This window comes from Penaeus japonicus, unplaced genomic scaffold (genome assembly GCF_977035675.1).
Source record: "Penaeus japonicus unplaced genomic scaffold, GWHDUDI00000001_assembly GWHDUDI00000019, whole genome shotgun sequence".
NCBI lineage: Eukaryota > Metazoa > Arthropoda > Malacostraca > Decapoda > Penaeidae > Penaeus > Penaeus japonicus.
Genome location: NW_028234421.1, coordinates 1,272,993 through 1,287,117, shown reverse-complemented (window position 1 = coordinate 1,287,117; position 14,125 = coordinate 1,272,993). Strand labels below are relative to the sequence as shown.

Here is a 14,125-nt window from a genome sequence, read left to right as displayed (position 1 = left end):
TCTCCCTCTCTCTCTCTCATATGATACCAATATAAAATGATATTTACTATGTCTCTGATTCTGGCTTGTGACATAGTGAGAGATGATGATTAGTCATCATATATTGACATAGAATATCTTTGTTTTTTAGGTTTATTAGTATGATACAATGATAGAGAGTTATCAAAAATACTGATTTAGAAACAACTTTTGTAGAAAAAAGTTTTTCCATCAATCCATTTTTCTCTATCTTTTTTTCAGTCTCATAGAGTAATAGAAGAGCTGGAGGAGCTGTGGGCTTCAAAAGACCAGCCATTCAATATGGATTTCCGTTACAAGGAGCCTATCCTGGCAGCGAGGATTTCTGTGCTGCAGTCCCTCCCTGCAAGACATAGGACTGCTAGTACTAGTCTCCTCCATAAGACCCTGGTGTGTAGGAGTGTGTGTCAAGGGTGGAAATTGTTTGTCCTGGTTTTGTATTTTGATTATTTGTGGAATGGTGGGGCAAATGTCTCACACATCGGGATCATAATCTGATATAAGTACTTTTTTTCATTCAACTCCATTGAAACCATTAGCACATAAACCAAACCAAAACCTAGAATATAATCTATTTCCCCATTTCACCTCCAACAGCTAAATAAAAGCATGCTGTCCAGGGAGAGCCTGAGGATTCATGGGGTAGGGTGTGAATCAGCCTTGCTGCAGGCAGCGAAGCTGGATGTCTCAAAGAGCATGGCCTGGAGGACACGGCTGGAAGAGGCACAGACAGCCAGGTGCAAGGGAGACAGCCAAGATGCAGGACAGATTCTCAGCTTACTGCTCGAGGAGATGGGAGGGGTACATACCTGTCTAGTTATTTACAGTTAGCTCTCAGTATTTGTGGGGTATTGGTTCCAGGATACCAAAGTTCCCAGATGTTCATCTCTTATATAAGATTAATTATTATTTACATATAATCTTTTTATATAGTCTATATCATCTCTAGATTACTGATCATACCTAATGCAATCTAAATAATTGTCATACTACATTGTTTTGAGAATGTTGATAAGAAATAAAGTGTGTATGTGTTCATAACAGAAGCAACCATCACAGACCTAACTTAATTTAATATTTAATTTAATATTCCCTATCTCTCACCACTTAAATGTTGCTTTCAGTTAATGATCTGAAAGAGCAGTACATAGAATAGAACCAGGCTTATTTATAATACAATATATTCAGTTGATATAATTAAAAATAAAGAAAGTATTAGTTCATTCTCAAACATTGCACAAATAAGTGATAGAGAGAGACAGGATCTGTGGAATGGTATGAGGCAACAAACAACAAGGTATACTTGCACAATATTTAATTTGTGTGGATTGATCAGCATAGTATGGCATTGACCCATTGGTTACGGTTTTAATAAAATATGTATGTAGTAGGATGGTGGGTTTACATTGTCTAGCATGGTGCCATCTGCGTCTACGACCGACTCTATCTTGGCAGCAAATCATGCCATCCGCTGCTAATGGGTTAACACCACCCTCCACAGCTGGTTGAATCCACAGATATAAAACCCACATATACACAGGGCTTACTGTATTCATATTGTTGTTGTTTTTTATTACTATTATTGGTATTATAATTGTTATTTTTCATAATTATTGCAATTATTTATATTTCTACCATCATTACAGGTGAAGTTAAAGGTAGAGCAGGAGGAGGTGTTGTGTCAGAGCCTGAACCTGTATGGCTGCCTCCTGATGGACTCCCGTGCCATGCCCCCCAACACCATCATTAGCGAGTACTTCAATAAGGCAGTCAACATTCTGGAGTCAAAGAATAGTGAGGGATTATCCTCTTGTTCTATTTGATATTATTATAAACTTTTCATTTCATAATGTTATAATGATACTATTGATAGCTTATAAGCTAGGGTTTATTTAGTTTTATGATTTAAAATTAAAAATACAATGCCATGTAAACTGAGATAATTATCCGTTTATAACTAAAACAGAAAATTTATATACCTGCACATATACTATTGCTGCTTAATTTCTACTAAGGATGCTTCATCACATTTTATAATCTTCTCTTTATCTTCTCTTTAACCCCATTTTTCTAATTTCTTCCTAATTTAAGACCCAGAAAGCAGCAAAATTTTGGAAAACAGCTATCACCAGCTGGCAATGTACGGGGACAAGCTGTACCGTGAACTTCATCAATATTTAGAATCCGACACCATCCAGGCCAAACGTGAGAATATTCAGAGGTCCCAGGAGGAGATGAAGCACATTAAGAACCTGTACAGTGCTTGTACTGATGCTATTGAGAAAAAAGAGCTCTCAAGGTGGGTATAGGGTATTGGAGTTGGGAAAGGGGATAGATGTATTGCCTGTATTTTAACCCATTCACGCCATTCACGCCCAGGCTAGCAGCTAGTTCGCCCGAGAATCCTGAGGCATTAGGCTTATGCGTTTGAAAACCCCAGCATTCTGACCATTCAGAGCCAGAATAGCCCCAGTGTGAATGGGTTAATCTGCCTTTCAAGATCATTCCCCCCCCCCCCAAAATTTTTATTTTGTTGGGGCTCTAATGATGGGTAGGAATGCTTAAGATAGAGATCTTAATTTAGTTTTACATTTTGTATAAACATTACTTATAGTTACCTTACTAAAAATATATCCAAAAGCTATTCCCCCCTTCATAGCTAAAAAGCTAATTGGTTTATTTACAATGTTCCCAAAACTATCCATACATTCACAATTTGTTCATGCTTTTGTAACCAGACTTGTTCTTCTGTATGATAATATTAGAAATTGGAACATATAGATTTAAATGGTTTTAAAACATAAGAACTCTGGTTAAAGTCAAGAATAATATTGTGTTTGAACGGTCTTTCATTATTTCTTTGTTTTGTTTGATATATTCCACATCATTATGCAACTGATAGAATCATACAAATATACCAAATGGATAGCTGCTTATTTTATATTTGCTACAAAACAAAGAACTAATAGACAGGAAGTGTGGATAGTAACAGGAGCTTTGTATATTAACTGATCAACTTCTTAGTTGTGGAAGGGATGTGTGAATTTTAGGCAAATATGGGCAAAGTAAAGTGACAATGATGAGTAAGTTGGGTTAAAAAAAAGCCATTTAACCTAACCACAAAACCTTCCTTTCGCTACTCCCCCAAAGACCCCCTTCCTACTTCCCTAAATCTTCAAAGCCCAGAGTGCCAATTATTGCTTGCTGCATCTTGTGCGTAGACTTGTATTCACCTGTCAAAAGCTGCAGGTTGTTTTCTCACATATTTTTTGCTGTGAACAGCATGTATGTAATGTTAACTAGGAAATCCTCTATCCCCCAACCAAACCATCTTATTAATTTAGATCAGCTTCTTCAGCAGCCATTGATGAAAGTAGATAACTTTACCATGAAATTATACTTTTTACACTTTAACCATTGTTTGTATTTGTTCACATTGTTTAACCCATTAACCCATTGCAGACGGGGATAAATATGCTTGCCCAGCCTCCGGGATAAGTTTTATTTTAAAGAGAGACTGCTTTCAGTCATTCATTGAAAAACTAGAGCGTTTTTTGTGTTTTGTTTTTTTGTGTGTTTTATTGAGTTTAGAGACTTATATATGCCATATGACAGGCTCTACCAGTGCTGCAGTAGACTAAAATTGTAGTATATTATCCATATTAGCTCATTATTTTCTTTATACTCAGTGTGATAGAAGTATTGCTGTTTTATGGGAGGACAAAAGGCAACTATATTTTTTTCGTATTTTTGTGCTGTCATGAACGAATACGAAACATATAACCACCTACAATATAGATAAATAAAAGAGGTAGGGAAGAGGAATGAAACCTGTGCTTGTGACTGTGAGTGCCACAGTGAAAGGCATCCATATTGGCACAGGAGTACATTTTAGACACTGGGTATGGATTGAGTCATCTTCCTCTTCCCGTTCTGACTGCACATCCTTCATCGGCGGTACTTTTGAGCAAGAGTTCGTCAACTTAGTGTGTGTCATCGCTCTATAAAGATAGTGCTTGCTAGAGACCGTGGATGGGTGCCATTCAAGGCTCTCTCTCTTGCTGGTGCTAGGAAAAAGTGGTGCCATCTAGGTTTTGGACGTTAAGCTAGCACGGTATTACGGTATTTATAGTAATTATGACTGCAGTAGCCATCATCACTCATTCCTTTTTCATAGTAAAATAAAATAGCACAGTGATCCAAAATCCCCGAACATCATGTACGTCAGGACGCCCGTCGTCAGGCTAAAGCTCCTACGTCATGTATGTCATGACACCCGTCCGCAGTGGGTTAACAAAGGTGCAGTTTGGGCTCAGCCTGGTCATTTTGCTGGGGTATTTCAAAATGCACTGACCTAATGCCACGGCCTATTTGTCCACTGAAGTGGCCATGACATGAATGTCACATTATCCGTCGTTAAGGGGATAACCCTTCCAAGACAGGGCACATCTTGAGATGTTCAGCCTGGGTTGAGCATCCTAAGATGTGCGTATTTTCTGTCATGTTCTAGACTCAGAGATGAAATATGAGTCTATTAATCATATATTACTAAAGTGATGCAAATTAGCATTTGTTATAATATGTTCTCACAACTGAAGGAATAATAACTTGTAAGCAAAAGGAAAAATGTAGTATGAAAATTAGCTGAAGCCACAAAAACCTGGGTTAAGTACTGATTTTAGGGTTATGAAAGCATATAAATGGGCAGAATGAAATTAGAAAGTCAAATTATTTGATGTAGATGTATTTTTAATGTTTTTTAATCCATTAGCATAGGGGCATATATTTACCTAATGCCATTCCTACCAGTAATGTAACAAGCCTGCACAGTGACCAAGCATGAGATCTCTTCTGTGCTAGTTCTCTCAGTAGGCTTTTAACCTGACAAATTCAATGTGGTGATAAGAGGAGATTTTTGTATATGTTTAGTTGTTTTTACCAATCAAGAAAAATGTGTCTATACAAATGGAACTCATTAGTATATACATACATAACTATGTAAAACATTCCTATGACATGATATCACGTCATCTGGTGTGAATGAGTTAAGTAAAGAATGAATATCCTTCCTCATTCTATGAAGGTTCTTTGAAGATTCTTTGTAGAGTGATATATAGTATATTTTAGACCAGCAGACAAGTTCCTCTAAACAGTAGTTCTGTGTCTGGAAGATGCTTGTGTAAGGGTAATCACTCCAAAAAGTGGAACATATGTAAAGGAAGCTAATATTGTATATTTATAACCCAATTTTTTCTTCACGGATTTGGAGACTTTAGATAATGCTATGTATTCAGACTAACTGTTGAAAAAGTATTAATGAAAGTAGCAATAAAAAGATAGGATTATAACCATTATACGTATTGTCACTATGAACACCTGGTGAACTGTAGGAGTTCTTTAATGCGATAATTGTAAGAGGTTAGGCAAAGGGAAAAGGAGGGTTTTATGGTACTATCTGTAGATATATTGCCTGGTGAAGAGTAAAGCAGCGACAGACAAATGTTTTTTTCTTTAGAATGTGTAAACAATGAGTCTCTGTCAACAATTGAACAAAGACAGTAGAATGTAACAGAATCATATCACTTGTCCCATGGTTCCAGCTCCTCACACAAAATACATTAGGACATTTTTTCTCAAGCATTACAAAGTTGACAGTGCAGATAGGACAGTATTAAATATTTTGAAATTTCATAATTAGACAGCTAAACTACTATGAGGTTGGAAATAGACACTCCAAAGGGATCCAAGAATGGGACTCTGAAATGTTCAATGAATTCTTTAAATTTATTCTAACACCCAACAGGAAGAACACTATCCTGCAGAAGAACATTGATATAGACATGCAGGTCTTGAGAGAGTTGGAAGTAGAAGAACAGGAGTATATCTACCTAGCCTTGCAGAACTACCTGAAGTGCCTCATTGTGTCAAGCGAACACGACCTCCACATGCACAGGATCGTGGGACTCTGGCTTGAGAACACACAGCGGAAGGTCAACCAGTTGGTAAGTGTAAGAGGTCAGATTTTCTCTTATCATTTTATTCTTCTCCTTCTTCATCATTTTTATTGTCTTTTTTTCTATTCAATTTGTGATGTTCATTAACCCTTTGATGATGGTGTGTCACACCCGTTTGACACGGCTAAATGCTTGATGACGGGGTGACGCACCAGTCTGACGTTCCCGATAAAATATTGCATAAGCCCGGCGTAGGGGGTTTCCACTTATCGCTGGGCCCGTCGGGATAGGTTAATATATTATTTCTTTTAATTTTTACTGATTTAGGTTTCTGGTCATTTTCAGATACATGACTATGGAAACAAGATAAAGTCCTATAAGTTTGTGCCACTCATTTACCAGCTGGTAGCCAGGCTCACACAGCAGAGCAACAAGAAGGATACTTTTCCAGTCATCCTTTTGCACATCCTAGGTAAGAGGGATGATTCAGTTCAGGAGCAAACAATTATAGATGCATTGTTGGAGACAAAGTCAAATTTGCTCACACGCACATACACAAACATACATGCAAGCACATTTCACACAATAATTTTTTCACTCGCGTACACACGTGTGCACACACACACACACACACACACACACACACACACACACACACACACACACACACACACACACACACACACACACACACACACACACACACACACACACACACACACACACACACACACACACACACACACACAGATACAGATACACACACACATACACATACACATACACATACACATACACACATACACATGCATGCATGCATGCACATTCCTTAGCCCATTCACGACATTTGACGTCTTATCATAAGATTGGAAAATATACCCTGTTCGGGGTAATGTCCTGAAATGTCACATATTTTCTCACCTAGTTCCGCATGGGCATTTGTAACGTGCTGGTACGTCATCATTAGAATGCTAAATTTTTCTCAGATGTAGTTATTTTTCATAATTTCTTAGTCTCAGTTTTAAGTTTGAATGTCATGTGTTTGAATGTCATAATATGTAATATAATGTAAAAAAAATATATATATATAATAGAAACTATGTAATATTGATGTCACAATAATTTTTGCTTCTAAATGGTTGAATAAAAAGATCTGAGTTTAAACACTATTGTAAAATCAACTGTGATTGGCCAAGAAATAAAAACAAATAGATTATTAATTTAACCCGTTAACGACGGGTGACTAGATATCACTTCTAGTGTTTTTTGGGCCAGCCCGGCACGCGGGATGACGCTGGTTCACGGCCAGTGCGGCCGAGAATCCCGATGCATTAGGCTTATGTGTTCGAAAGTCCTGGAATTTCGGTCTTTTTGAGCTGAAATGGCCCCGTCGGGAACGGGTTGATACTATTTTTAATTTGTCAAATACCCATGATATAACATCATGTCACATCACGAGGGACATGTACATACTCGTATGTACATAAATGATTGTTTATATTGTTTTTATTGTTATATAGTTAATCCCTTAATCCATTGCAGATAGATAGATTTGCTTGCCCAGTCTCCAGGATTTTTTTTTTTATATAACAAGGCAGCTTCATGCAACATACTTTGACCTTTCCCACTCTCTTTCAGTCACTTATTGTAAAACTAGAGTCATTTTTGTGTTTGTCATTTTATGAGTTTTATTATATTAACCCACACACGACGGGGGCATTCTAGCCTTGAATGTCACAATGCCGGGGCTTTCGAACGCTTAGGCCTAAATCAATTAAATGGCTGGCACAATACTGTGCCGCCCGGCCACTGGGCTTTTGAATGAGCGGTACAGTACTGTACCACCCGTCCAGAGAGGGTTAAGAGACTTATATGTGTTATATGACAGGCTCTATCAATGCTGCAGTTGACTAAAATTGTAGTATAGAGTCTTTATCAGCTCATTATTTTCTTTATACTTAGTGTGATAGAATTTTTGCTATTGTATGGGAGGACAAATAATGTTTTTATTTTTTTGCATTCATGTACTGTCATGATGAATACAAAAAATATAACAATCCACATTGTAGATAACATGAAGAGGTAGGGAAGAGGAAGGAAACTTGTGCTTCTGATTGTGAATGCTACAGTACAAGGCACATTGTAGACACTTGGCATGGTTTGAGTCACCTTCCTCTTCTTGTCCTGCCTGCGCATCCTTCATCGCTGGCACTTTAGAGCAAGAGGTCTGGAACTTGCTGTGAGCCATCACTCTCTAAAGAAAGTGCTTGCTAGAGACCATGGATGAGTGCCATTCAAAGCTCCCTCTCCTGCTAGTGCTGTGAAATAGTGGTGAAACCCATTTTGCATAATATTACAGAAATTATAGTAATTATGACTGCAATTGTCATCATCACTCACTCATTGCTCAGTGATCCAAAATCTCCCAATGTCATGTCATCATGATGCCTGTCATCACCAAAACTCCTGCATCATGTATATCATGACACCTATCTGCAATGGGTTAATGTTGGATGACATGAAGTTCACATCATGGCCTGGATGATCATCCCCCTGGATCACATGAATGTCTTGTCATGGCTTTGGCTGATCCTCTCAGAGCGTTTTTCACCCACCCCATTCTTATGGTTTTCATGAATGCGTCTACAATGTAAAGGCACATAAAAATATTGCCATGTTCAGAGGAGTTATTTTAGTAAAAAAACTTGTTACAGTAATGCCTTTTTAGTTTTATTTTATTGAACTTTGCCGATATTCTTCACTTCTATGTGAAAATACTAAAGGAAAGTGGAAGCAATCTCTTAGTGGGACATCAAAAATCATGTTTTATACTTATTTCTTTTTTTTATCAAAACAAAAAGAAGGACAATATGAATAATCTTACACGTACATATGAGTTTGTGAATTGTACCTCATGATGTGACATGATGTAATATCACGGATAATCAACAAATTAGAAGTAGTATTGCATAAGTAATTTTTTACTTTATTTTTTATTTCTTGGCCAGCTACACATTTGATTTTACAAAAGTTTTTTGACTCAGATCTTTTTATTCAACCGATCAAGAAGCAGAAATTACCATGATGTCATCAATATCGCGTAGTTTTCTATGACATCATTTTGTTTAATGTTATATCTCATTTTATGACAAACACCTAAACTAAAGTAACAGAGTCTAAGAAATCATGTAAAAGGATTATATTTGAGAACAATCTAGCGACCTATTGCTGAAATTTCAGCACATCACAATTGCCCCACCCGGGATTCAGGGAGAAAATGCTCAATGTCTCAGGACGTCACCTGGGTCCGGGGATATTTTTAGACCTCATGATAGGATGTCAACCGGCGTAAATGGGTTAACAGAGTTAAGCTGGATCAAGAGGGGCACGGTTGGCAAAACCATGCATCCAATCAACAGCTGCACAGTTAGACTGGCATTGGACCTGCCACTCACACAGACCTGACATTTGACTCAGTGCCCTGGCGTTGGCTCCTCTAGACAATCCTAGTTAGAGTAGGCCTTTAGGATGATACTGAAAGTAGTGGCTTGGGGAAATTTACAATTTTTTTTTGAGGAAGTTGTGTGGGGTCAGACCCCTGCCTGCCTAGAGGGACTCCATAGATGGAAGTAAGAGTGGAAGTTATGATGTGCCTTCCTTGTAATTAGCCCCATTGATCTTATTTGATTGATTTGATGGCACTCACATAAACTTTTTACATTTCATTTAGCCTGACAAGTTCCTCCTATCCCTAGAAAAAGCCTGCAAAGAGCACCCACACCATTGTCTGCCAGTGGTAATGGCCCTTGCCAATGCCCATGCAGATGATGCCTTAGCCAAGTCAGGCAGCAGGAAGAGCATGTCACAGAACAGTGAGATTGTTGAGGAGGTAAGTGACTTGGTGTCTTAGTGGTTTATATTACATATTATTAGGAGTTGGGTGTAAACTATAATGAACTGTGTTATTCATTTTGGGGGTCCTCTCAGATGTTGTGCTTTCTGTAGGATTTTTGCTAATTTGTTTGTGGAAGTTGTATTGAGAAGCAGATATTTTACCTTTTGTCCTTTAAACATAAAGTTAAAGGTGTTCTTAAGCCCTTGTGTGAAAGTCCTCATCACCCATTCACTCATAACTTTTTGTTGAGGTGGTGGAAGATGTCATCTTCTATGCGTGAAATAAGGAAGTTTGGCTTGTCAATGTACAGATAATTGATGTGGGGATCAGAGAAACACTGCTACTGCGTATAAGCGTGTATTCGGGGAGAAGTCCGTGGAGAGAAGAGGGTTGTTTACATTACACTTTGTAAATATTGCCGTAGGGTGGCGCATATAAAAGAAAACATTCATTTCGGGGGTAACTAAATTAAACATGAGGTATTCTTCTGAGGTATAAACAGTAGATATAAAATTATATGCATTCTTATTCTATCATAATCTTTAATTATTCTAACACCCCCTCTTAATTAAAGATTGGTTATAATGTACGAGAGAATCTATCCCCTGATAAACTTAAAATCTTTCAACTTCTTCTGAGATACTGGTTTGGTAAATATATCAGCTGGATTCTCTCTGGTAGGTGACTGGTATTGGATCATGTGACATTCGATAGCAGTGATGTATAAAGCTAGTATGTGTCACACTGGAGCTACTGTCGTCCTGATCATCTGTAACATAGTCATCTAACCTCGAGGGTTTCTTTCTTTCTCTAGATGGGTATCTTCTTTCTGTATCTTCATCCACTGGTATTCCTTCTTGGTCTTTAGCTGGACATTTCCTGTCCTCATCAGCGTCAGCTGGCATCTCATCTTGGGCCGCTTGAAGTGGTTTTTGCTGGAGCCTCGTCTCCACCAAAATGTGGTCGTCACTCAAACTTTGCTCGGCACTTGAGGATTCTTTCTTACAAGATGAGTTATCCACAAATTTGACTATTCTTACCTTTCTTATAGTCTGAGTATCAGGAAAGTATATCAAGTAGGCTGGACTTTGATCATCATAGCCCACAAATACTCCCTCCTTACTCCTTGGATCTAGTTTCTTACTCTCTTGTTCATATGCAAAACATCTTGTTCCAAAGATATTCATTTTGCTTATGTTTGGCCGTCTTCCAGTAAGCATTTCTACTGGGGTCTTTTGAGTCCTGGAGTTATAGCACCTATTCCTGATGTAACAGGCAGTCTTCACAGCATAACTCCACATATCCTTAGGTAATTTTGACTCAATCAGCAAACAGCGAGCCATGTCAAATATTGACCTGTGTGATCTCTCAACTGTGCCATTCTGATGTGGTGAATAGGGTGCAGAGAACTCTTGTCTAATCTTGTTCTCTGTTAAGAGTGTTCTGAACTCCTTGTTCGTAAACTCTGTTCCGTGGTCACATCTTAGGCGTTTAATTTTCCCATATGGTGCTGTTTCTGCAAGGTATCTCTTCATAGCTGTCACAGTATCACTCTTACTTTTAATTAGGTAAATTCTAAGAGCTCCGGAGTAGTCATCAATAAAGGAGATGCTGTACCTGTAACCTCCTCGTGCTGTTGGGTTTACAGGACCAACTACATCACAGTGGACTAAATCTAAAGGCTGTTGGGCCTTTTTGTCAGGTTCTTTACTCCTATACTGTGTCATCTTACCTAGTGTGCATGTGGTGCAGTTGAACTTATCTTTTCTAGTTATATGCATTCCGTCAACATTTGCTTCAAGTTTTTGCACATCAGCCACATTGCAATGCCCTAGGATTTTATGCCACTCCTCTAGGGTGTGCTTGGCTTCCCCTACATGGACTTTGTTAAACTTATCCATCTGAGAACCAGTGTGTGGCTTACCTCTACGTAGATAGAACAACTTGTTTTTCTCCACAATGTCGAATATCGTGCCATCCTTGGTAGTTAGAGTACTGCCTTCAGGTGAGAAAGTAACAGTATGTCCACTCTTGATAGCTTTCCAAACTGACATGATATCTTGTTTGAATCCTGGTATGTATAATGTATCTTTTAGTAGAATACTTCGTGAGTTTCCGTCTTGATCCTGTATGAAGTCTTTCACATCACCGACTCCTTTCACTGTTCCTTGTTGTCTTTGGCCGTCTGCCAGCTCTATGTAATGGTTTTGTGGATCAAAGGATTCTTGAAATCTCACAAACTTTGGTTCAGTTTTCTCAATATGTGAAGTGCAGCCACTGTCAATCATTAAGAAGCCTTCTTCTTCTAAGTTAGCTACATTCTGTTTTCTACAATCATACAGCTCATTGTTGGTCTCCTCAACAGTATGAAACCTTGATGAGTGTGTTACATGAAAAGAAAACTCTTGATTTTGTTCTTCACTTGTGTCATTTGCTGAGTTTACTGAATTACTACTCTTCTTAGGATTCTTCACTCTACATTCACTGTTACTGTGAGTTCTAGATTTATGAAAGTTACACCACTTTCTAGTATTTTGAGGATTGTTCACTCTCTGGAACTTACCTCCTTTGCTGCATTTTGATGCAAAATGGCCTGGTTCACTACACTTGAAACATTTCTACTGTTTCACTGTGCTGCTGTTGTTGACATTCATGATACTCTCTGTGCTAGAAGTATCCTTCAGACGATCCTCTTGACTTAACAATGCTATCTTTAATTCACTGTACTGGTATGGAGGATTACGCTGGCTAGCTACATCAACAAAATTTTCGTACTTCTTTGGAAGTCCATCCAGTGTTCGTACTACTATAAGACCATCAGAAATGTGTTCATCTATTTCCCTGAGAGCAGCTACTGTCTCATCTATAGACGTAAGATATGCTGTAACACTGTCATCATCCATCCTTTTGTTTATGAATGATCTCCATAGAGCAAACAATCTGTGTTGTGTTTCTCTTAGGTAGTGTTTTCGTAGCAATGTCAATGCTTTCACTCCATCTCCCCTCGCTTCACGCTTTATCATGCCAAGTGACGTTTTGTCAAGACAACCTGTTAAGTGTGCATAGATTGTTTCCTTGGCCTCTTCCAAATCATAATCATTTGGGCGTTTGCTAGCATACTTATCAAAAGCAAGATGAAGTTTCAGAACTCGGAGAGCTCCTGTGAATTTTTCTTCCCACAAATCATAATTATCTGCATTACCATCAAATTCCTTAATTCTGGGCCCATAACCTGTTGAGGTGGTGGAAGATGTCATCTTCTATGCGTGAAATAAGGAAGTTTGGCTTGTCAATGTACAGATAATTGATGTGGGGATCAGAGAAACACTGCTACTGCGTATAAGCGTGTATTCGGGGAGAAGTCCGTGGAGAGAAGAGGGTTGTTTACATTACACTTTGTAAATATTGCCGTAGGGTGGCGCATATAAAAGAAAACATTCATTTCGGGGGTAACTAAATTAAACATGAGGTATTCTTCTGAGGTATAAACAGTAGATATAAAATTATATGCATTCTTATTCTATCATAATCTTTAATTATTCTAACACTTTTCCTTTGATGGCTGTCTGCTCAGTATGATAACTGAAGCTTATATCATTACTCATATATCCTCTTAGATCTTCTGCAACCCTCAACAGAATATGATCTTAGTCTCAGATTTCCAGTTGAATTATGCAGTAGAATTCTGAATTTATCAGCATTGACTTCCATGTTGTTTTCATTTGCTGAATTACAAATAGCATGTAGATGGTCATTAAGTTACTCTAGGAACAGAGGACCAAGAACAGACCCTTATTACACTTCATTTATAACATTTGATTCATTAGAGAAAAATCCATTTGTTCTTTCTTTGTGATTTGTTAGAAAATTGGGTATCCATCTTCCTACTTTTCCTTGGCTCCTAGGTCTATAATTTTATGAATTAAAAATAGTTATTGCCTCTTAGATGTCTCTTTCATTGAGAATTATATCAGTGAGACATTCAGTTTCATCACTGTTAATTTTGAAAAGTTTTTCAGGGTCTGTTGGTAATTCCTCTATTCTAGGGAAACAAAACTCTTCTTCATAATACATTTGGAGTCACCCAAATGTCCCTAACCCATTAACATCAAATCTTATATTTGTGTAATGCCACTCCTGCTGGCCAGATAACAAGCACACGCAGTGATTAAGTGTGAGATCTCTCCCAGAACAATGTCACGCTGCAGCTCTATGAGCACTTTTCACCCGCCTGCTTTAACAGGGTGATAATTGAAGG

At 38.1% G+C, this 14,125-nt stretch overlaps 1 protein-coding gene across 4 annotated transcripts in view; it reads left to right on the top strand.

Moving 5' to 3' along the window:
- The window catches only part of tefu (Serine/threonine-protein kinase tefu), a 59,376-nt gene that overhangs the window by 37,574 nt on the left and 7,677 nt on the right, over nt 1-14,125 (top strand). For all 4 annotated transcript variants that reach the window (XM_086547184.1, XM_086547185.1, XM_043010560.2 and 1 more), the window contains exons 44-50: nt 241-408; nt 616-819; nt 1,665-1,812; nt 2,110-2,317; nt 5,822-6,020; nt 6,318-6,444; nt 9,728-9,861. In XM_086547184.1, the coding sequence (XP_086403310.1) occupies nt 241-408; nt 616-819; nt 1,665-1,812; nt 2,110-2,317; nt 5,822-6,020; nt 6,318-6,444; nt 9,728-9,861 (1,188 nt within the window). The remainder of the gene's footprint in view (nt 1-240; nt 409-615; nt 820-1,664; nt 1,813-2,109; nt 2,318-5,821; nt 6,021-6,317; nt 6,445-9,727; nt 9,862-14,125) is intronic.